Raw genomic sequence first — 23,214 nt, 5'->3', positions numbered from 1 at the left:
CGCTGACACTGACGGAGCCCTGGGGCTGCTCGGGCCCCGGGGGAGCTCTCGGTGCAGGGACTGGGACCTGTGCGGAGCACCAGGCTGGAGCTCGGACCCTGTCTGCCCCAGATAGCCAAGCTCCACTTCTGGAAGAGCCCAGACCGTGGTGACAGAAGGTGCAAACCCAGACAAGGCACCCTGGTGAACGCTCCGACCTCCAAACTCCTGAGCAAGCAGAACCAGAGGACTTGCTGCCACTGGCTGGGCTTAGTGGGGAGGCAGAGCCCGGGGCTGCCGCCTCCTGCACGGCCCCTCGTGGGCTGCCAGCAGCCACGTGACAGTGCCTGGGCTCTCAAACGTCCGATCGCCATGGTTTTGTGCTGCTTTCTGGCTTTACATCACTGGTTTTTAAAATTAGCAATGACAAAGATTAAATGAATACCATTACGGACAATCCTAAAACAAATTAGCAGAGAATAGCTCAAGTGAAAATGGTGCTTTATTACATTATAGAGTTAATCACGGAAATAAAACAAATTAGAATGAATTATAACGGAAATTATTTGCCATGTGGGAGGCATCAGAGCATGATCTCTCTCTCGGTCTGAGCCATTACATGTGCAGAAGGGCTTGCCAACCTCTAATGCTGTCTGCAGTTATGCAAACTAAGTCGGGCAAATCACATCTCCTGCTTTACAGCTTAAGCCGATCAGGATCACCCAAAGATCAGGAAGGAACTCCACCCCTCAGCCACGCCAGGAGCTACGCAGAGCTAGCAGGACACCTCGCGTGAGATAGGAAGGCACGCAGCTCTCACGGGCTGCAGCAGAGCCGGAGCCAGCACGGCAAACCCCGTGGCTGCCGCTCTCCCCCTGTATCGGCCCTGCAGCTGAGGAATTGCTTTCAGCCTGCTTTGCCCATTTCCCTGAGCAAAACCCAGCGGGTTTTAGCAGGCTAGAGGTGCGTGGAGCTGTTTGGCAGCGATCTGTCTAGCAGAGCAGAAAACAAAGCGGAGTTTTCTGAAGGGATTTCCGTTCATCCCTTCTCTTTTATCACCGTTTGTCCAACCCTGTGCTGCAGTCTCAGAGGAAGCAGAAGAAATGTTCAGTGCTCTCCGTCAGCACAAAAGTATCTTCTTTTCCCTCTGCAAAGCTAAATGTTTGCTTCACTTGCTAACAGTTCGAGAACTATATTAGGAGAGAAGTGCCAAATCCTTCAGCTGTGAGAGATGAATTAATTCACAGGTGAGGGCAGGACCAGCCTGGGCTGGGGATAAAAAATTTACAATCACGTGGCTCTCTGTGAGCCCGTTCCTACGCATAAGCAAAACAGGTGTTGCAGAACACAAGTCTGGCAGCCTCCAGGTGCCTCCCAAAGCACAAGACCTGGGACCCCAGCTAACGTCCTCCGTGAAGGAGGGAGGAGATGTTACCTCAGCAGCGAGCTGTTTCTCAGGGACTTCGCCACTTCCAGTTCCCAGGCAAGGTGGATTTGAAGATTTCATTTCTCCAAAATGGGAAAAGCAGCTCTGCCTCCCTATCAGCCTGCAACGTCAGTCCCTAACCATCCCAGCTGTCCCCAGATGTGGGCAGACATCCCTGCCTCGCTTTGGGCCCTACTTAGGCTCTGCAGGACTTCTCTCCAGTCACAGCCTTACTTTCAGAAGTGCAAGCAGACTCGCAAGCACAGCTCCTCAGAGATGGTCCAGAACTTGGACACCCAGGAGAAAAGAGGTCCACAGCTCAGCTCTGACACTTCAAGTGCTTTCTACAACAAACTGACCGAAGGGTATTTGGGTTATCCAGCATCTGTCTCTGTCTCGCCTTTCTGAGTGCTTCTTCCTCGTTTCTCCCTGTATTTCTCTTCTCTCTCCTGGCTGACGATTGTCCCGGTTCTCCACCCTCCCCGTCTGTTTTATCTCACCTCTTTCAGGGTAGGACAGACTTCAAAGCGGAAGAGTTGAGAAGAGGAAAAGACCACTTCAATTCCTACTGCCTCCCAGCAGTTGTTACACTTTCATTTTCCCACCCGTTTTCTTATCCCACTTCCGATCTCTTACTTCAGCAGAGCCTCCAAAGCGTGGTTTTCCCCAGGGGGTCTTAAGCAGGGGCCCTCCCCCCGTCTTCTTTCCCTGGGGGAAAGGAGATGCCAGAACACGTCCCTCCTTCCCTGAGCAGGTCCCTGCCGACAGCTTCCCTCCTCCCCTGCTAGCTCCTGCTGTCCTCTAGCAAGGGGCTCAGACACCAAAAGGGTAGCACTGCCAGAAAAAAAAAAAGGCCCTATCTCCAAAAGAGAAGGATAAAGCTCTTTTGGCTACTCCTCTGCCCCCTTCCCCACCCACCTCACAAGCTCCTGATGCTTGTAACAAGCTTCCTTACATTTCCCCCAGCTGTTGAGAAAGCATTAAGAGAAAAGATGGTGCTGCTGCTGGTGATTCACTTGTCAAAAATGAGCTGGAGGAAGGTCGTCCAGTCACCACCACGCCTGGAAAGGAGCGTGGAGCCTTCTGCTAAAGGCACCAGCACGCACCGACACCAACCAGGCTTCAAGATTCCTCCCCAGCAGCTCAGAATACAGATATTTCACACCCGGTGTGTGTTTCAGGCTAGATAGAGATACAAAAAAACAACTCCGTAACCAAGCCACACTTTTCTAGGGACCTTCTGGTGTAACTGGGTTTGGAGAATAATTAAATGCTGCAGAATAAGTCAGGCTGCCCAGATTAACCCAGTTTGTGCGCTGGGAGCCAGGCAGCAGAGGCCAAGCTGTCCTGCCTTCTAAGTCACCTCAGAAGTATCTCCTCGGCTGTCTCCTCACCGCCTGTGCCACGCCACCATTGTTCACTCCGACAGACTGCTACGGAAACAAATAACATCTCTCGGCCGCACCGCCAGCGACCGACTTGAAGAGCAAACACATCACTGCCTGAACCGGTTTGGGAAGCAAGAATGACTTCATCTTCCTGACTGCTGGCCCCGGGGCTGCCAGCAGCACCCACCGACTTCAGACAGGGCAGGGATCCTCGGGCAGACGGCTTCTGCTGCCCCGGCACTGCCCGCACGCTGAGGACTGGAAGCAAGGAGCGTGGGGGACTCACCTGTCCGAGCCGTCCTTCATGTGGACCTTTGCGTAGAGGACATCTGTCATGGCAGGGTCATCGTTCATGTACTCCACCCCGGCCACCTCCACTGCCAGGGGTCTGCCTCCGGTGATCTTGCTAGAATGGAAGAGGTCCCTCGTGTTAAAGAGCAAGACATCACACCTGCTTTGGAAATACAATGTGTAGTACTCCTCACACACACACTAAATATATATATATATCTATATTTACTAAGGGAATGGGATAAATCACATTTATTGCTACTGTTAAACACAACTTTGAGGTTACGTGGGGCTTAAATGTCATACAGACCATATCGGGCAGTGAACTCCACTGCAGAGCTCTTTTCTTTCCCGTACATTTAATGTTGTTTGCACTGGGGTGGGGAAACAAACAAACAAACCAAACCAAAACAAAAACCACAGAAGAAGGCTGCCTAATTTCAAGAGCTCAAAAAGCTACAGCTGCTATTGTCTCGTCACCTCAAGAAATACCATAAAAACATTTGAACTCATACATTCACTGTTTTAGGCATATGGTAAGACAACTTGTCGGTATTCACAGGCCATCCCAAAGCAGAGATGTCTATTTACTTTTTACAAAGCCCATCAGCGTTCAAATGGCAGAACTCCTCACTCCAGAGAGGCTCCTGCCTTCCCTGAGAAGAGAGCGATCGTGACACAAAGCCTCCAGTTCATTGATTTTCGCTGGCACAAGCACTCGGAGCAGAATGCAGCTCTAAGTACGTTTCAACATCCACTTACAAACGCTGGAAGTAAACAGAGCCGCTTTAAAATCATCTCCAGCAACTCTTGTGGGGAGGCGAAACCCAAAAAACGTGCACGATGTGATATGCACTCCCACACCTGCAAGCGCGCTGCGCAGCCGAGCCGCTTCCAAAAACACGCCGCCTCCTTGCCTCCGCCACCCGAGCACCGCGGGGAGGCAGGCGCCGCAGCGAGAGCTCCCTGCGAGCGAGTGCTGCTGCCTCGTTTACCGCCGAGGTCTCGCAGAGCATCCAGACAGGCAGGAGAAATAAACAAGAGTTAATAGCACGTGCGTGACTTTGCTCTAACCTTGCTCTCTTCCATTCAGCCCGCCCAAGAGACCAGCAGTGAGGTTCTCTGTAAAACCTCCCAGGTGGGACAGGGGAGTGTGATTTCCTTCTCCAGTTTGTTTTCTGGGAGGAGAGCAGCACGCGTGCGGTCGTGCACGTGAGACTACAAGCACCTGAGGCCACATACCCTAAAAAGGGACAAAAAGGGCACATCTGCCTTCACACAGCATGGCTTGCGTTTACAGAAGTAAACAAACGCTAATGAAGGTTTGTGTGGGTGGAAGGGAGCCTAAATTAATTATAAGCGTATATTTATTTGGCTGTGTCCGGGGAAATAACCTGTTCAAGTGGCGATTCCCCCTCCGCCAAAGGAAGTGGAGGGTAACAATTTTCTGTCTCGGTTCTGCCCACCTACACGGAGGGTGCCAGTTTAAGTACTGCAGGCAGCCCCTGCCCTTGGAAACGTGCTTGCAGTTCTGTTCAACAGCTGAAAAAACAGAGCCTGCACTTTAGGGGAGGAGGTAAGGATCTTGGCTGTGCGTCGATTCCCATAGGTATCAGCAGGCACAGCGTGGCTAATTCTTCTAAGGTAGAAAAGAAAGGAAAAAAATTCAGGAATCAGCGCTCTCTGTGCAAAGGCTTTGCAAAAATAAATAAATAAGCCAATCCCTTAGGTCATCTCCGATTTCTAAGCCGTGCAGAGATAAGGTAATTACAGTGTCCTTCAGCCACGTTTCCAGTTGGAGCCACAACATCTGCAGCTCGGTGTTAACAGGCAGTGAGAAAGCCCCGGTGCTGGAGCAGCGCAGAGCGTTTCAGCCCGATTACTCACACGGCTCCTGCTGGCTTCCCTGCACACAAGAAATGCATGTCAAGGACACCTCGGCATCTGCTCCGAGGCAGGAGGGAAGCGGCGTGCCGGAGCCCGCTGCAGACAACACGCCGAGGTGAAGGAGCTCGCCCCTCCCTCTGCAGCAGGCAGGGGACAGCAGCGAGGATCTGCTCACACAAAATAATAATGGGGACTGAGGGGAGAAGAAGGAGGGACTGGAGCGGGTCTGCAGGGAAGGCTGAGGGTTTGGGCTGAGCCACGAGTTATGCTCTTGGTTGTTACGCTCTTTGGCTGTTGCGTGCTTGGTGATTCCTGCCGCTCCTGCTCAAAACGTTCAGCTTTATTGTAAATTTCTGCAGTTTAGATAGGCTCACTGTTGGGCTGCTCTCCTGCTCGCTGCTCCTCGTTAAAGACAGCTTGCTTCTTTCCCCCCACGCACGCCCTAGGTGTGACAGCCCTCTGCCTCACTTACTCCACAAAGTCCTCCTTGCAGCGCTGCAGCAGGTCACAGGCCTTCCGGATCTCCTGTTCGTTCAGCAGCACCAGCGTCCCCAGAGTCAGGTGAAGCTTGGCAGGGTTCTGGAACAGGCTGCTGCTCACCCCGTGATCCTACAAATCAACCAGATACAGAACCTCACCCCATCGCAGACACACACCTCTGCCGGGGGGATAAACACGGCAGGGAACGAGCACCAAGCCACCAGCACCGAGCCTTCCACCTCCGCGTCGCTGCTCGAGCTGGTGGCGACTCGGAGCTGAGACCGGGCTGGATTGCCCAGGCTCTGCGCGCGAGGCACAGCCCAGCACGGCTCGTGTGCTCTGCCTGGAACCTGAATCGGGGCTCGTTAGGGCAGGCTCCAGCCCAGGGGGACTTCCACGGCCGTCAGAGCGGCCGCTGCCACCAGCAATGGACTCAACGCAAGTCAGCGCAGACACAGAACTGGAGTGAAATGGGGTTTTGTGCAGTACAGTTGGAGCCAGCCGCGGTGACGAGCCCTAAGTGGTCTCTAAATCCTGCCTAAACACAGGCCACACCCCGCTCCACCAGCGCAGCTCATACCAGCCCTGATATAATTACATTTTTCTTGTTCCCGTGTGCCCTATAGTTTGCCGAGATGAATTACGTTTAAATTCCCTTTAAAAAAAGAGCTACGTGTTGTTGCTGGGGAAGAACTGTTCCCAGGTGGAGCAGTGCTTACACTCAGCCTTCAGAAACACACTCTTTTGTTCTAGGATATTTATAAAAATACCTCGAGGATGGTTAACACGCCCATATTACAACAATTATTTCCACTTAGCGGCCATTTCCCATCAGCACATTAAATAACCTCCACTTTTAACTCCAGAAGAAGCCTGCACCACTTACCCTGCCACTGAAGCATTTCTCTGAAAAACAAACAAACAAAAAAGTCCACTGACTGAGAACGACAGCTCTGAAGTTTCTACCTGTGCTTCAGAGTTTGAAATAAAACCTTTCTGGCATTTAAAGACTGCAGCACCTCAGCCCCTCAGAGCTCATTGCCTCACACCTCAGCGTTTTTTCAGGCGAAGCTTGGTGCTCCCCAGCCCACAGAGAGCGTGTGCCTGCCTGCCCCTGCTCCTGATCGTCCTCTTGCTGACTGAGCCCCTAAATCCTGGCGTGGGCTGCAGACCTCAGCACCACGCAGCAGCCTGCAGCAGACTCCTGACGTTAGGCACGTCAAAGAACAGGAAAGGGGGATGCCTCCATCTCACTCCTCCTCACCTCTCGGAGCCTTTTTATTTCCTTTAATTCCTGCTGCTGCTAACGTGCAGGACACGATTCCTCTCCATCCGTCTTTTTTTAATGGTACCCGTAGCCAGAGGACATTTGGCCCACCACGAAACAACGGCTTGGGGAACAGAAACTGGGAGAAAGTTGGATTTACCCGTGCCGCAGACAACCAGCCGGTATCCCTCCCGCAGCGCACGCAGACGACGAGGACTGTACAGTAACAAAACAAGAAAGTCGTGCGCAGGTCAGAAAGCAAAAACCTTGCCCTTGTTTTCTGGGACAGGGAATGCCAGCCTGTACCACAAACATCAAGCTGCCCCAAAAGCAGCCTTCGCCCCTCGGCTTCCAAGCACCTGAGTGTGGGCTGACAGCTGACAGAGCGCTGAGAGCAGCGCAGAGCAAACAGGCCACGACCCAGATCATCTTCCTGGCTTACTCCCCGGTATTTCAGACAGCTCCCCAGAGCCCTGCTGACACCCCTACTCTTCCGCGGGCCGGCAGATCCCACTTCTCCCACGCCCGAAATGGGTGCTGCGTCAGAGGTAGCTCTCCCTGGTGCAGGCGGCGTTTCTGCAGGCGTCTCAGCAGTGTCGTGGTTGGGTTTGCTGCTCGTGGAGATGCAAGAAAAAGCTTGAAGTCATTTATTCTAACCCCACATTACGAGACACTATTCAGTCAGTGCCGTGACGACCCACACAATCCAGTCTGGGGCCTTAGGGACATCTTCCAGCAATCCCTCCCAAGGTAAGGTAACCAGAAGAGCAGAGGTGAGACATCGGAGGGGGGCACAGGGATCCCAGCACCTCAGCCACGCTCTCTGAGTTGTTCTTGGCGCCAAACTCCTCTTGCACCAGCTCCTTCCCCTGCGCCGTGGAAGGTGGGCATCGCCCACAGCACAAGTGGCAGCGAGGAGCGGAGGTGGGCCTCCAGCCCTAATGAAAGCCCCGGTTCCCAGCCCCAGAGCTGGGAAGCTGAGCAGCAGGGAATCCCCCACATTTGACAGGGGAATCTGAAAGCTGTGTATTTGCAGGAACTTGCTGGCAGGTACAAACGCATCAAACAGATCCTATTGTCTCTCCAAAATTCGCTGCTCGAACCCCTGTTCCCTAAGGATGCACGATGTCATCGTCGCAGAACAACAACTCACTTCCACCCATTTAGGCTTCAAACAATCCCCCCACATACTCTTTCCTCAGATCTCCCTCCCACTTCTACCTTTGCTCTCCTCGTCTAGCTGGAACATGGAAAGGGTTTTATTTGGAGTCTTCACCTCTTTGCAAATCCCAAGCACATTGTTCCTGCAAATCCCCGGCACTACAGCAGGGAAAGCACCGACCGAAACACGGCCTTCTGTGTGACAAGGCAAAGGATCAAGCAGCTTAGCTCTTCCCCCCTGGCTGCATCCTTTCGACTGTCTTAAGAGCTTCCAATATTTGCAGACAGCTTTCTCATTTTTTTTTTCCTTAATAGCATGATAGCGCCTGCCAGCAATACGCCCTCTCCCACCCCGATCCCCAAACAAAGGAGTGAGCCAGAAAAACAGCTTCCCCTCAGAACCGACCGAAGGGCTGCAGGCTGAGAAACCCCTCCCATTTTCTGTCCCTTCCTCTGTGAGATCCAGTATCTCGTTAGCAAGGTTGGATATTTACAGGTTGCCACGTATTGCCACGCTCACATTTCTCTTCCATTCTACATCTGCACAAGGTTAAGACTGCAAACCCTGCGTCTGCACAGCTCTGAAAGACCCAGCCGTGGTTTTTCATGGCAATGTGACTGCATGACCAAAGCCTCTTCCCTTCTCCACCTGCATATTCAGACAAACGCCTCAGTTCTCCTCACCCCAACACCTACGTGACTGTGCTAGCAGACCTCCAAGGTCACCCACACATCCAGACCTCCCACATCAGCAGTGACCCCGTCCAGGCGAGCCTCCCCTTATATTTATTCTAAAGTAGCCTCAGAGGAGTCTCCCCTCAGCTCTGCTTCGCCGTCTCACCGCCCTGACGCTTGAGCAGCATGACCGACACCTGAAGAGTTCCGCGCCCCAGCACAAGGCTCGCCTTACAACAGGTCTCGTGGACAAAATAGAAAATAACGTCAGGAAGCATATACCCACCAACACAACCCTAAGCTGTAAAATATAAATGAATGGTTGTCATAGGAACTGCTTCGGAGAGGGAAGAGAAAGTGGCTCACAAATGCTCAACGGCCAGAAAAAATCCTCACACACACCTGGGCTTTTTCCCTCCTTACTGTTATTGGAGAGCTCCGTTCAAAGACTGGAGGCTGCCTAATTCTGCAACGTTTTACACCAGCAAATTGCGAGAAGAAGAGAAGCTCACTGCTATCACCGAAACCTACTCAGATTTCTCTAAGTATCCGGAGAAATCCCGTCGCTTTGGACAAACCTACAAGCTCTTCTTGCTCCGCGAGGCACAGTTCTGAATTGCTGTTTTTCATTACTGACGCGCTTTCCAGCAGACCCTGCTGTGAGATAAAGCGGCATTAAAGTGGCATTACCGGCTGCAGGGTGATGGGGAGGCGTGCGGGGCTGCAATGACTCCTTCAGCTAACACCAGGAGAAGGAAGGGGAGGAAAATAAAGCGTCGTGTATTCCTAGGCTAGGCGAACCTGGCACGAGAGACAGAAGGTCTGGCAAGAGGAGGCAAATGGACTTGTCAGCACTGCTCTGCCCAAACCTGGGTTTCTGCAGCAGTTTGGGGCAGGGGGGCACCCGGAGGTCTGCAGATGTTAGCAGGCAGCTCCTTCTGGATGCAGCTGACGGCGCTGGGGAAAGCACTGAGACAAATTTATGGGAACGTTTCCGAGTGGATGGCAGACAGTGGCGTGATGCAAAGTGATCCTGAAAAGTGAGCAGGAGACAAACAACACGACAGGGACGGATCGGGAGGGGGCCGGAGAACAAGTCAGATCACCAGGGCCTGGGCCAACAGAGGGCTGCGGAGACGTGTACAAAGCAGCGGGCACGAAAAACGAGTGCTCTGCAAGGAGAGGGGCAAGGCCAGGTGAGGCCAGCGTGGGGCAGGAATAAAGACACGGGACGAGGACGTGGAGGAGGGCAAAGACGAATAAAAGAGGCTCCTTCTTGGAGACGTCACACTGAAAGGATTCGCCTGACATGGAGACAGCCTGGAAGCCTGGAGTGAGCAAGAGAGATGGTTTTGCTGCCCGCAGGGAGGGACAAGAGATCCCCAGGGCCTGCTGGCAGACAGCTGGAGGAGGAAGATCGGATAAGCAGGGTCCAGGATGGTCGGGGGGGATCAAGCAGAAGGACTGCAACAGCCACAAGCCCCTTTAGAAGGGGTAAGGGGCAAGAGAAACACCAGGCTGAAAGCAGCAGTCTCAGCCCAGGACCAACGGCACGAACAGGCACTGCCAGAGCCCCACGCTGAACTTAGCAGCCCCCCAAAAAGCCGCCTCTCTCCCCACAGCTGTGGTGTCCCCCCACAAGCACCGGGACTGGCAGCCAACAGAGGGAGCCAGGCCACCACGGCCGCCAGCCGAGGTTTTTGCAGCCAGCTCCTGGGCTTATCGGCCAGAATCAGTTGTATTTAACATCCTGCGGAAACCTCGGTGACAGCCAGCTCCTCCAGTGTCAGGGAAACAGGCAGCTGGGGGAGAAGAAGGAGTTAAATCAGAGCTGCCAGGAAAGACAGGACTGCAAAGCCTGCTGTTAGAGATGAGACAATCGGCACGCAAGCGACCACCGTAACTTTGGCAAGACGTGCACCTTCCCCAGATATCAGGTAATTCACACGCAAGGCACGAAGACCCAGGACAGTGAAGCTCGTGAGCTATTTGCAAGATTGCTTTCCCCTTTGGAAGACACGAGCAGAAGTGGGGGACCTGGCGGTAAATCCATCAGCCCACAAAAGCCCGCTGCACACCCACAGCCTAACCTCCACCTGCCACGAAGGGGGTCTCATCCCCCTTGCCTGGCTGAAGCAGAAAACACAGCAGGGAGCGCGCTACTCTCACTTCGCTCTGCTCCTCCTTTCCCCACGCCTAACTACTGCCCGCTGCTCTCAGCGCAAGGTCTGCAGGTAGTAGGAGGGACCGGCAGCACGGGGTCTCACGGCCAGGAAGAGCGGAGATGAGACTTGCAGGGTGGCATGTGCTACCGAGCCGTTTCTCGCCAAGCTCCCGCAGTGACACCCGTCCTCGTTCGCTGCCAGTAACCACAAGGAAAAGTGAAACACAAGCAGCAGCAAACGTGTGAATTCCTACCTCGTGTTGCAGTTACACAGAAACATATAAAAGAGAGAAAGGTCCGCTACATCATTTAGAGGCTTTCTTATTAAAAACAAAAGCCCCACACGAAACAACCCTCTTCTGAACCTGAGAATATCGTCCCACCTAGGAAAATCTCTAAGGAGGACAAAATATTTTACCAACAGTTAACTAAGGAAGCCGTTCCACATTCCAGATTTCGCAACAAATTCACAGCAGACCCACCAACTTCAGCAAAAGGCCCGCTAAAAACACAGTGCTAGGAAAGGTAAATGAAGAGTGAGGCCTCCCAGGTAAATGCCAGAAAGCTGCTTCAAGAAATGAGACTGCTGAAGGGCTTTCGTTTGATTTCAGTTCCCACGCGGGCGCTAACCTTTGCGCATTTCTCCAGCACTTCCTCCTTGAACTGCAGGAACTTCTCCTGGACCGCGGGCTGGTTGAGAGCGAAGGAGAGGAAGTGCGTGAAGGGCTGCTTCTTGCGGAAGCTGTCCAGAAGAACGTCGATGCGCGTCCGGGCCGAGATGACGCCGCTGCGCTGCTGCCCCGTAATCACTGCAAGGGAACAAAGCAGGACCGGTCTGGCTATCACGGAGCTGCAGGGAGACTGCTGACACCCACGCCCACGTAAAACAAACAGCAGTTAAACAGACAGGGATTTTGTGTTGGATTTACCCACGTGCTTTAAAGTATTGATATTGCAGAGGTAAGAATATTTCATCCCGGAGTCGCCGACGGAGAATTAGAAAAACCTGCACAACAGCACCTCTCTACTGTCATCCCAGGGCTCACCGAAGAAGTGACAGGAATTAAAACCCCCAGCCACGCACAGAGAAATCTTGCCGGACTCCCTGCTCGACTTAAAACGCCTCACACGGCTGTGCTTTCCTCTGCAAAGGCAGGATGATGCCATCAGAAGCACCCCTCTGCTCTCAAGAAAGCCAGCTCTGTGTGTCTAAAAGACAATAGCAAAGGATCACTCGCTTCAGTGGCTCTTCAGATTTCTAGAGCATTATTTCAAGTTTCCAGAAAGGCAGGCTCTCACCCAAAGTGACAAAGGAAATCTATCGAAGATCAAGATGGCCTATATCGGTGGTGCACGCACTTCAAGGCCCCGAACGGAGAACATCTGAGCTCGAGAGGAACGAACTGCAAGGAGCAAGATTTTCTTGGCTCCCTATTATTACACGTTTTCAACATCTCTCAGCCCTCCTGAAAGTCCTTCACGGTTCTCAGGAAGAAGTCAAGGCCCACTTACTGAGAAGTGCTACCACATTCCGGCGCGGCGTGACAGCTGGATCCCCCGGCACCTAATCCTCAGAGCCCTGTCATAAATTGTAACCCTACACAGCACCAGTTATCCGTGGAGTGCGTGTAAGGGGCCCTCTGGGTACCCGCTTTGGCAGAAATCCGCAGAGGCCAGCGCTGACAAGCAACGCCTCCTTTCTCGTCAAGTCACCGGGAGTGATGAGGAGGAACATACGGTACAGGAAAGCCTGCTCTCACTCTGAGGATCAACTGACAGCGCCAGAAAGGCAGCAACGTCATCAAAACACTCCTTGCATTAAAGGAAAGTCCGAAGTTCATTTTGTGCATAAATATGCAATGCAGCATTTTTTTTCTGGATGTATGTTACAGCTCCTTGTTAATGGGAATAGCAACAACTAAAAGAAAAAAAGAAAAAAAAAACGCACGTTTGGGCCCCAGGTTCACGAGCTGGCCATTGAAGTCTAAGAATCGACTTCATTGAGAGCTAAAAAAGGATTTAGTTTTCCCCAAAAATCTTATACTACTTTATAGGGGTTTATAGACAGGGAAAAAAACCTCAGAAGTGAGGTGATTTCCCCAGGGCCATGAGGTGGGTCAGCACCATGCCAGGTGCAGGAACCGAAGGAAAGCACCTCCTGTTCCCTGTCCCCCCTCAGATCGTGTCTGTGCAAGAGCCGATGAGAGAACACTGATTTTAGGCTCACCGATTTCCCCTTCGACTCCCGGCTTGGGAATGCTGATTGAGGTTCGAGTCTCTGTTTCTAGTCTCTTCTTGGTTTCTCCTTTCTTCCCGATTACGTACCTGGAGGCATAAAAGTGGAAGAGAGTCACTGGCCGGGCCTCTCCCCATCAGAGGTGCGCAGGCAGCAGATGCTGGCTTGCTTAAGTCAGCCTGTGACAGCTCTTCCCAGCAAATCCTGCCACTGCACGTTTATCACCTGTGTTTTCCCTTTGTCCCCCACAGTAAAACTATTCAACCCATAAAACTGTCAAAACTAACTGGATAAAGCCTTGAACGCTCCAGGCTTCCCAGTGAACATCAGATTTGAGCCAATAGTCGATTCCAGGCACGTGCTTTCTCCCAAGGCTTTCACAAACTCCCCCTGCCAGGCTGCTCACCACGGTTCCTCCTCCCCTTCTTCCAGCCTCCCCGACGCTTTCATGTTCAAGGGAAGAGATGCTCAAAAACTCTCCTGCCAGCCAGAAAGCACCACCTGCTGTCTCTGTCACAGCAAACGCTCGGAGCCAAGCGCAGCACAACTGCACTAGAAAGGCATTGCCAATACTCCCCTCCCAAGATCGGGACGGTCACAGAACAGAATACATTTCAGAGATCTGCCGCTTACCCTGATCCCCCCCCAGATATCCCGCGCAGAAATGCTTCCCCAGCCAGAGGGGGCTCAAGGAAACCAGAAACACATAGGCTCACTTGTATAACGGGCTGGGGACCTCCACTCTGCACTGGAAACCTTTCTCAGTCTCTTCCACCACAAAGGCATCGCACGGTTCATCTGCACAGTCGCCGGGCCCTGCCAGAAAAGAACAGCAGACCTTGAACAACCGCTGTAAAGCCCGGCAGCGCTTTATGTAGGTCAACAGTCTCACAACCTTCTTCTCCCAAGGTTAAACGAACCCCCCTCCGTTGCAACTAAAGGCTTTTTAATTCATCTTACTACCAGCTGTGAGAAACAGAATGAGGGCTTCTGGATCTGGGAGGCGCAGGGAGGCAATAGTTACAGCCCAAGTTTTCTCCCCACTGCAGTCTCTGGGAGAAATGCCCTCATCCATGTTATGCTCTGCTCTCCTGGCAGGGTGGACACCATCAACCCGCTGAGACAGCGGAGCAGGAATTTATAGTCGCAGAAGAACAAAAATAAAAGGTGAGGAGAGCTTTGGTTCAAGGCTCCAGGTCCAGCGTTTTGGTGCCTGTTATGACCAAACGTAATTTCCAGAAAGAAGCAGGGGTTTCTCTCTCCTTCCAAACGCACATAGGGATGGATCTGGGTTGCAAGCAGCTTATTACAGCTTCGTTCAATCCGCTGACAGGCAGAGTGGAAGGGGGAAATGGGACACAACAGCCACAACCTTCTCTACTTGAGAAATAACAGCTCGACTTTTCTGTGCCCACAACTCACGCAAAACTACAACAAGCACACAGGCAGAAAGATAGCGTAAAGCAAAGCAGGACAAGAAGAGTTCTGCCCCAAAATCGCTAACACCTTCCAAAATGTGCATTGGAAAAAGCCAACTTTTTTAGAGGCCAACACTGCCAGGACAGAGGAACTTTAGCAAACAGCCTCCAGTCCTGCTGTACCTGCGAAGAGTCCCACTACCAAAAAGAAAGGCAATTCAGGAAAACAGATCTGGTTGAAACAGATCTAAGTTTGTTTGTTTGTATCCTTTACCGGAGGTCTTTCATAGCCAGCAAACATGACCAACAGTCAGTAGTAGAGCCACCCAAACCCTAGGTAATCAGGTTTATATCTGCTCTTTGGTTAGCAAGATCATCAGGGGCCATCGGAAAGCATTTCTCTCCTTTTTTAACATCTCACTCCACCACAGAGGCAGGTCCTTGGGCACAGAGAGATATCTGAGGGGACACCAAGGCTGTGTCCAGATGCCACCAGGAGCCCCCCACCTGCGTAGAAGTCTTCGTCCTCCTCCTCCTGCTGGTGGACTTGCTCGTGAACGAGATTCTTCCTGTAGACTCGCCCGCCGATCCTTATCAGGGCGGGCCTCAGGATGTCCATCGCGCTGCTCCTCTGCCAGCGGCACGCTGCAGAAATAGAGACAGCGTGTCTCCCACCCTCCTTTTCATACAGAAAAGCTGAGTTTCCGCTCTAGCTGCCCTGCTATGGCACAACAGGCACTCAGGTAGCTGCATGCTGAAGATATTTGGGCATTTAAGATGATTTAAGCCATGTGGCTGCAGCATCTCGCCGCATCGTCTCGTATGGTCTTTGCACTGCTCAGAGCTTATGTGGTGCTTTTTTTTTCACGGAAATGGCAAAAATGAAAGCTCACTGTGAGGAAATATGGTGAGTTGGAGAGCTGTGTGTAAAATCCTGGCGATTATCCCCCCAAAACGTGGGGAGCTGCGTCCAGCTTTTTGTGTGGAAAACGTGGTATGGTGTGGAAGCGGCAGGGTGAGCTGCAGAGCCGGGTGGCGTGTGTCAGATGTCACATCTATGCACTAAAATCGCTACATGGGGAAAATTTGTTTTTTAGTGTTTTCACCAGAAATTTCTGCTGGAAGCCAACAGATCGCCCTTGCCAGCTTTGTGCCCGCGTTGGCAGCACCTGTGGGGGGACAAACGACGGGGGGCTGCTCCCTGGGGACACACTGCCCCCGGGCCGGGTCTATGCCGAGCAGGGCCGCGGTGCTGGGCAATTTAACACTTTTTTTTCCCTAAAAACCCCAAAATCCCGCAACGATCGCTCCACAGGGAGGGGGGGGGGGGGCGCCCTGGGGCCCGCCCCGCGCGGGCTCCGTTGCCATGGTTACCGCGCCCCCTCCCCTCTCCGAACCGACCGGAAGTGGGCGGAGCCCGCCGCCCGCCCGCCGCCCCAGCATGCACCGCGAGCGCGATCCCGCCCGCCGCTTGCGCCAAGCGGTGCGGGCGCCCAGGTGAGGCCCGGAGCGGGCCGCCGCGACCGGAGAGCGGCGAGAGGGGCGGGCGGGGACAGGGGAAAGCGCTCGGGGCAGCGGCGGGGCCGGCGCCTGGGGCCGCACTCACCGCCAAGCCGCTCGCTACGGAAGCCGGGGAGGGGCCCTGAAGGGGGTGTGCGCATGCGCGGTGGCGCGCCTGAGGCGGCCGCCGGGTGGGCGGGGTATGGGCAGGGGGCGGTGCGGCGCATGCGCGGTGCGGCGGTTGAGGCGGCTGCGGGGTGGGTGGGGTGTGGGCAGGGGGCGGTGCGGCGCATGCGCGGTGCGGCGCCGCCGTCCCCTCACAAAATGGCGGGCGCCTGAGGCGGCCGGGGCCGAAGCGGCTCATAAGGGTTTAAAATAAAAATCTGGGGTTGTCAGGTCTTTGTGATTTGAGGCATCCCGTACCGTTAAAGGTGTCGTTTGGCCAGGCGTGATCCTTCACGGCCCGGCCTGCCTGTTTCGGGGCGAGCTGCCGCTCCGCTCTGCCTCACACGCAATAAAGGAAACAACCCTGAGCTTGCTGCGAACGAGTTCACGAGTTCTAATTCCGAAAAAAAAATAAAAAAGCCGTTTTCTCCACCAAATCCTTGAGCGCTTTCCAAAGCTGTGTAGCTTAAAGAGTCTTCTGAAATGTATTAAATAGGTGGGAGAATATAAACGAATTGAATAGGATAATTGGGAAGTGTGTGTCAGTAGCAAGCGTTGCTGCTTATGAAAGCATAAAAGGTGCAACAAGTGGCATCTTCTGTGCTGTCAGGTACATAACAAGTGCCAAATACTCCATTACTACAAACGTACAGACCTCTTAAAAGGCACAGAAAAGTATACGCAACCAGCGACTGCTCTTGCGTTGTACCGGCAGACGGATGCCTGCCTGCTGCAGTTTGGGGTCAAACACCCTATTTTTAGGAGCTAAAGCGCGTCTGATGCAACGCGCGGAGCGGTTGCTGCAGACGAGGCGCGGCGTTGCTCCACACAGGATGCCGTACGGGAACTGGCAGTCCTGCGAGCTTCCAGGTTTTATGAGGGAGGAGGACTTTTTCCGTGTTTATGCTCCTGGAAACAGGGCCAAATAAAAAAAAAAAAAAATCATCTTTTTATGACCCCAGGAGTGGGGAAAGAGCCAAGCGGCTGAAGGCCAGCAAATTCGGGTCAGCGACCCGCGCCAGGTTATTTTTATGCCCTCCAGTCATCCCGTGAAATTCCCGGGTCCCCTGGCGGAGGGGTCAGCCCGCGGGCTGCCCAGCGTTTGGGGTGCCGCCGTCCTCCTCCCGCACCTCGAGGGCACGGAGCAGCGAAGCCCTTCTCTCCGTCTGCTTTCGGAGCTGGCCGTGGACTACGTGTGCGCTCGCTGGCTGCGTGCCCTGGGAAACTCCAGCGGCGGCGGGGCCGGGACGGATGTGCGCAGGCGGGGGCGTCCTCCCCGCGGCCGGCTTCCTGCTGCCCCGCACCCAAACACAGGGGGCAGGTGCCCTCGGTTGTACCATTAGCACTGGTGTCCTGGCCCAGAAATAAGGAACTTAGCCCCTGAGGCGCCCTTCCTAACTCTGCTCTGCTTCCTCCCCTCGCTGCAGGCTGGGCCGGGGTGAGATGGCCGCCTCCTCCTCCTCCTCCTCAGCCGGCGGGGTCAGCGGCAGCTCGGTGACGGGATCCGGCTTCAGCGTCTCGGACCTGGCGCCGCCGCGAAAAGCCCTCTTCACCTACCCCAAAGGAGCCGGGGAGATGCTGGAAGGTGATCGTGCTGCCTAGCTTCTGCCCCCCGCCTCCCCCCAAAGCCCCAGGGCCCGCTCAGACGCTGGCAAAAGCTGGGGGAGGAAGGAAGCGCCAGGGCCGGGGCAGGCTGGAGCGGCTTTTCCCATGGCCCTCCCTGCGGCCCCACCTCTGCCTCCCTCCCTGCAGCCACTTGCGAGGAAGTGACTTTTCTTGCTGTCACCTCGGTTTTATATCCGTGGCAGCGCTTCAGACGAGGAAGCCATCCACCTGAAAGGGAATATGACAGCGTTAATTGCTCATTGTTAGCCGATCGTTTGATGTCGGGCAGGAATTGCCGTAAAGATAGCTGAGGCAGGAGTATTTTTCTTGGCAAACCGCGTTCTGGGCTTGGATTTGACGGGGCTAGCACAGAAGGCAGCTTGTGTCCCTGCAAGCCAGGAAACGCAAGGCTTGTTTTGGCACTCAAGCCGAGCTGAGACCTTGCTGCAGAGGTCTGCGCGAGTGGCACGAAGGGAAGATAAAGGCTGCGAGGGAGGCGTGCCTCCACAAGCACAGAGGCAAATCGGAACGAGACCTCTCTTCTGATGCTCTGAGGCTGAGCACGTTCCCCTCTGGGGCTCGCTCTGGTCGGTGCCTGGGTTTCAGGAGGCACGGACGTGACGTGACAGCGCGGGGCAGCTGGGAACCGAGCGCTGTGTCGTAACGACTGCTTTTATTACACATCGGAGCCCGTGCGCCGGTCTATTGAAGCAATTATGACTAAAGACTTGTTCATGGAACTTAATGAGCCCTCAAAACAAATTAAAATAATGAAGCACTCCGTGTTACCAAATAGGCAGGCAACTGTTCTTCCTGAGAGCCACTTGGGGTGGGTGGCCAGGGCTCAGCTTCGGGTTAGGTTGTCCCAGCCCCGTGTCAGGGGTCTGTCAGTACCCTTAGCTTTGGGATCGCTTCTCTCCCTCGCTTTTACAGCACAGAGCATTTGTTTGATTCTGCTTGGACTGAGCCCTTTGCCAGTAACACGGCAGTTGGTCTGTTCTGGGTGGCGGCACCAACTCAACGCTCTCCCTGTTACAGGAAACTTTAGCTTTTTAATTTCTGAGACAGAAGGTGATGGCACCCATTCTTTCTTCAGGCAGTTGCTAGCGGGGCAGCTGCGTACCACTTTCCTCCCCAAAAATCCCCACTAACCGACTGGTTTTTATCGTTGCTTCGACTGTCTCACTGGTTAAATGAACCCTTAGGTGCTGGGGTTCCTTTTGGACAGGCAAGCGGCAGAAGCCATGCGAGCGCTGGGCAGGCAATCAGCTGCGTGCTCCAGGCTGCTTTGTTTCTCAGGTAGCCGTGCGATCAGTTGCTGATTTAGCTTGCAAGACGCACGTTACTTGAAATCCCCTACGCAGGGTTATGGTCTAAGCCTGTGGGAGATCTGAAAGCATTACAAGGACGCAAAGTGTCTGAGCCCCGAGGGAGCCAGCGACTGTCGTAATACGAGCTGGCTGCTGCTCAGCTTACCTTCTATTTAAAAATGGCCTAAAATTACTCGACGGAGGGAATGTAACAGAATATTTGCGGATTTGCAGCCTTGCTGCGAGCGAAGCCCCCGTGCCAGCCTGACAGCACTCTGCAAGTTCTTCAGGATAAAAAAAAAACAACACAAAACCCACGGTGGCAGCGCACGATCCCGCACATACCCGAGGGAGGTGCTCGAGTCACCCAGCTCCGTGCGGTTTCCATCAGGCGCGGAGCGGCGGGCGGTGTTCACGGCTTTGTTCAAGCGCGGCGGTGTCAGCGCACTCGGTGCCTGGAAGGGTCAAGCTGCTGGCACCCGCGGGCTTCAGTTGTTGGCTTTTGGGCGTTATTTATAGAAGCGAAGGGAGAACTTTGAGCCTTTTTCCATGGCGCGTGGATGCGGCGGCTCTCGGAGCTGGGTGGACCAGACCTGCTGTCACCCGCGGCGGCGGTCGCTTCGCACCCCGTGTTCTGAAATGACCCGAGGTGACAGCTCCCAGGTAGCACAGCCACCCACCCGCCCCCGCTGAAGCTCTGGGCAGGATTCGAGCGCAGGGCCTGGAAACCAGAGCGCTGCTCGGCGCAGGAGAAAGTCTCGAAAGTAGACAAATGGGGAAACCCACACCTCAAACGTAAAAATAGAAGGAGGGCCGCAGCGCTTGGGTAAGGCTGCTCCGTCCTCAGACTCTGAGAAGAGATTAAACCACCTCCCTTTTTCTGTTTACAGATGGCTCGGAAAGATTCCTCTGCGAGTCTGTCTTCAGCTATCAGGTTGCATCTACATTAAAGCAAGTGAAACACGGTAAGCACCGAGCGCTGCGCGTTTTAGCTCTGCGCTGATCGGGGGAGGCGCGGGCGAGCGCGGTGAAAAGGCTGACATATTCTGGGGCGCCGACCACAAAAAAGCGGAGTGGCCTTTTAAGTTCTCGAGTTAACGAGAGGAGTCCTCCTGCAAGCCCTATGCAAAGCGAGGGGAGCCCACACAGCCTGGGCGGGAGCAGGCTGCGCCTCTCGAACCTTGTTTTTTCCATCGCTCCGCCGTGCAGCGCTGCCTTCGCAAGAGGCGAGGCCAGGAGGGGAGGCTGGGGGCAGGAAACGCCCACGACCTGCTGCTGGCCCGGCGCTGGCTGTCTCTTTGGCCCCGGGCACGTCACTTGACGCTGCCTTTGTTTCCCTGCTGAGCCCTCATGACACCGGCGGGGTCGAGCGAGGTTTCCAGAGGCGTTTGGGAGACAACACGGCGCTCCGCGCGAGTGTCTGGCGTGCGGTGGCAGGGCTCACTCCGCTCTGTCCCTCCCCGAGAGCGTTGCTTGAGCTTTTTTTCCCTCCTCGGATCTCTGCCCGCCGCCCAGGTGTCGGTAACCGAACGACGGGCTTGACCGCACGGCGGCTCTCGTTCTCAGGACGTCGGGCAGAGCTCAGCGCCGGAGCCCAGCTGTCTCTCGAGGGTCACATCCTCTTGGTCCCCACCTCTCGTCAGCTAGAATGGGCACTTCCACGTGTTGTCTCAGCCCGGCGAGGCTTCCTGTCCTCCGCCAGTAGGAAGTCTCAGGGTGTGCTTGCGAGGCCGTGATCCCGTGTTCCTGGCCTGAAGAGCACGGCCGAGCTGGAGAGCCATTGTTCCCGCAGCTCCCGCGGCTCTCACTGCCGGCGGGCAGGCACCGTAACGAGCAGCAGCTTCTGAAACTGGTTTGTGAAGCGCTGGTTGCCTCCCCGGAGGAAGGGCTCGAAATAAGATGGAGGTCGTCCTTCTGTTTGCTTGTTTGACAGCTCCCAAAGCAGCACGTCGCAGGAGGTGGAGTGTGAACAGCCCCCTTAGAAGCGCCCAGCCGCTGCGGGGCAGGAGGCACGAATCCCGCACGTTTTGTGTTCGGCCTTTCGCTGGCAACTCGGCTCCTACTGGGACGTTTTTCCGAGAGGCTGCCGAGCTCGAAAACTTGCCGTGCAGCCAAGGAAGAAGGGCTATTCTCACCTCCGCACCGCCGCAGCTCATTTAATTGAGAATGGAGCCTGCGCGCCAAGCGCACAGCCGGTTTTAAATAAAGCTGAGAGGAACAAGTTGTCCTGGGGAACCCCGGGGAGGCAGCCTGCCTCTCCCGGGTGACATTCGTGTCTTTAGCATGCTCTGGCTGCAGAGCGCTGCTGGTACAATCACCCAGGCCCTTCTCAAAGGCCCGTCATTAAAATGAGGAGTTCCTCACGCTGCACCCAGCCCTGCCCGGGGCTCTGCGCAGGCCAGGCCTTCCCTAAACCTCTCTCTCCTTTTGCCCCAGAAATATTTATGCTAAAGAAGTGAGCCCCACGCTGTTCTCACCTCCTTACTGGCCTCGTGGTTCCCCGGTACGACTTGGATTTTTATGGCAGAGGCAGGGACGGGTAAAATACAGCTTCACCATCAGCCGAAGCAGGAAAGCCTGTCCCTTTTGCTTTCTGGTGTGATCCGGGGAGGTCTTCTCGCCGTTTGCACGGGCTGTAGGAGTGGTTCTGCGTTCAGTCAGCTTTTGGTGGGGTTTATTCTACGCTCCCTCCGTTCCCCACCGACAGCTGGGAATTTACGTCTAATTGAAAGGCTTAATTGCAGTGTCGTTGCAAACCGCAGTTACCTTTGAACTTCTCGCAGATCAACAAGTTGCACGGATGGAAAAACTCGCCGGGCTGGTGGAGGAGCTGGAGGCAGACGAGTGGAGGTACAAGCCAATCGAGCAGCTGCTGGGATTCACTCCCTCCTCGGGCTGAGCGCGTCTGGACGGCTGCTGCCGGGGAGCAGGGGAAAGGCACTCTCTGGCCTGACTTCAAAACACACCACCGTTTATCGGGATGCTTACAGCTGCATCAGCAGGATTGGGCTTTTTGTTGTTCTTTTTTTTTTTTTTTTTAAATGTTGACAGTGGAGATCCCCCTTTGAGCTGCCGGTAAATTGAAATTACGGGACTCTGGAAGTCTTCCACGGTGGTACAGGCTGGCAGGGCTCAGTTTTTGCAGCTAAAAAAAGGGGATGAGTTTTAACGAAGTCGAAGAACAACCTTACTGCGACCAGAGAGGGGAAGACGTACAGCTTGGTGGCGGGGGAGGCAGCCCAGTAACTCAGTCCTGCGCTTCCCGGGGGCCTGCTGGAAGGGCCAGGTGACGGGCTGGCTGGGAAGCGAGCGTTCTTGCCACTCGAGCCAGGCCTCTGCGGAGCAGCAGTACGGAGCCCTGCCAGAAACACTCTTCAGCCCCAGCCCTTCCTTTGGGGAATTGACAGGATGAGACCCGTCCTGGGTCAGCTGAGAAGGGGCAAGCGGTGACGCTTGCTGCAGCAGTACCTCAGGTGTTGCTGAGGCTGTTTTCTCTCCACTGCTCTCTCTGTTGTCCGCGCAGAGTGCTGCTGGGGCGTCGCTCTGTAGTGCGGAAGCTGTACCCTTAATACCCCGAAACCCTTTTCATTACATATTAGATTGCTCTGTGATAATAAAATAATTCTGTCTTTGAAATCATTTCTCTTTTCACAGCTTGGGGTGGTTCCGATGAAAGAAACTGTCAGCTGTTGAGTGTAGTTTAATGAAGTTCTGAGGCACCTTGGCTGTTGTAATGGTAAATTTAAATTCAATTAAAAATATCCTGAGAGAAATCAAGGCGCACTTGCTTTATGCTCAGAAGTGGATTAGGTTAAATCAGATTTTAATCCTGATTTAACTCCACGAGCAGAAAGCCCTTATTTAAATCCATCTGTTTTAGTCATCTTGTTTTTCATTTGTACCTCAGTTCTGTTCTGAAGGAGAACTGGATTTCTATTTTCTGGCGTAACCATTTCAACATGTTCATTTTCCATTTATTAGCCAGCAGGGGGATAGGATCTGTACTGTACTTAAGCAATTGTACAATGTAATAATCCAGCTGGCTAATTCTTCCATTTTCATTATCTTACTTACCAGATGCTTTTTTTTTTTTTTTAACTCAACAATTTCAGCCCAGCCACATCTGGATTGAAACTGAGAGGCAATCGAATCTGTACACGTTTCAGCAGTTTCACCAGCAATCTGCGGTAACAAGAGCAAGGAGGAAAAGCATGCGGCCATGTTTTGCATTTGTTTCTGTTTATAAATTAGTCCTGGTGTCA

At 54.0% G+C, this 23,214-nt stretch overlaps 2 protein-coding genes across 9 annotated transcripts in view; one reads left to right on the top strand and one right to left on the bottom strand.

Moving 5' to 3' along the window:
• The window catches only part of ASCC1 (activating signal cointegrator 1 complex subunit 1), a 27,244-nt gene extending 11,174 nt beyond the window's left edge, over positions 1–16,070 (bottom strand). For all 4 annotated transcript variants that reach the window (XM_035537580.2, XM_050711848.1, XM_035537543.2 and 1 more), the window contains exons 1-7: positions 15,979–16,070; positions 14,880–15,017; positions 13,671–13,770; positions 12,946–13,043; positions 11,349–11,527; positions 5,444–5,580; positions 3,080–3,199 (exon numbers count right to left, since the gene is read on the bottom strand). In XM_035537580.2, coding sequence (XP_035393473.1) covers positions 3,080–3,199; positions 5,444–5,580; positions 11,349–11,527; positions 12,946–13,043; positions 13,671–13,770; positions 14,880–15,017; positions 15,979–16,033 — 827 coding nt within the window. In that variant the 5' untranslated portion in view covers positions 16,034–16,070. The remainder of the gene's footprint in view (positions 1–3,079; positions 3,200–5,443; positions 5,581–11,348; positions 11,528–12,945; positions 13,044–13,670; positions 13,771–14,879; positions 15,018–15,978) is intronic.
• Positions 15,772–23,214, top strand: ANAPC16 (anaphase promoting complex subunit 16). Of its 5 annotated transcripts, none has more exons than XM_035537666.2 (5): positions 15,772–15,869; positions 17,465–17,622; positions 19,843–19,917; positions 22,607–22,688; positions 23,065–23,214. In XM_035537666.2, the coding sequence occupies exons 1-4, from the start codon at positions 15,814–15,816 to the stop codon at positions 22,654–22,656; spliced, it is 339 nt and encodes a 112-aa protein (XP_035393559.1). In that variant the 5' UTR covers positions 15,772–15,813; the 3' UTR covers positions 22,657–22,688; positions 23,065–23,214. The 5 variants fall into 5 exon arrangements, with proteins under 5 accessions (XP_035393559.1, XP_035393551.1, XP_035393506.1 ...); XM_035537658.2 differs by having other exon boundaries at positions 21,736–22,688; XM_035537613.2 differs by having other exon boundaries at positions 20,886–22,688.

This window comes from Cygnus atratus, chromosome 7, assembly GCF_013377495.2.
Source record: "Cygnus atratus isolate AKBS03 ecotype Queensland, Australia chromosome 7, CAtr_DNAZoo_HiC_assembly, whole genome shotgun sequence".
Classification (NCBI taxonomy): Eukaryota; Metazoa; Chordata; class Aves; order Anseriformes; family Anatidae; genus Cygnus; species Cygnus atratus.
The sequence above is the reverse complement of the archived record's forward strand: the minus strand, read 5'-3'. Positions and strand labels throughout refer to the sequence as shown.

Bases quoted from the DNA above. Each gene is read 5' to 3' on its own strand.
- ANAPC16 (XM_035537613.2), top strand. From the start codon at position 15,814: ATGCACCGCGAGCGCGATCCCGCCCGCCGCTTGCGCCAAGCGGTGCGG. The intron at 15,870-17,464 runs GTGAGGCCCGGA...CCCTCGCTGCAG, and splicing joins CAAGCGGTGCGGGCGCCCAG to GCTGGGCCGGGGTGAGATGG. The intron at 19,918-20,885 runs GTAAGCACCGAG...CTTGTTTGACAG, and splicing joins ATTAAAGCAAGTGAAACACG to CTCCCAAAGCAGCACGTCGC.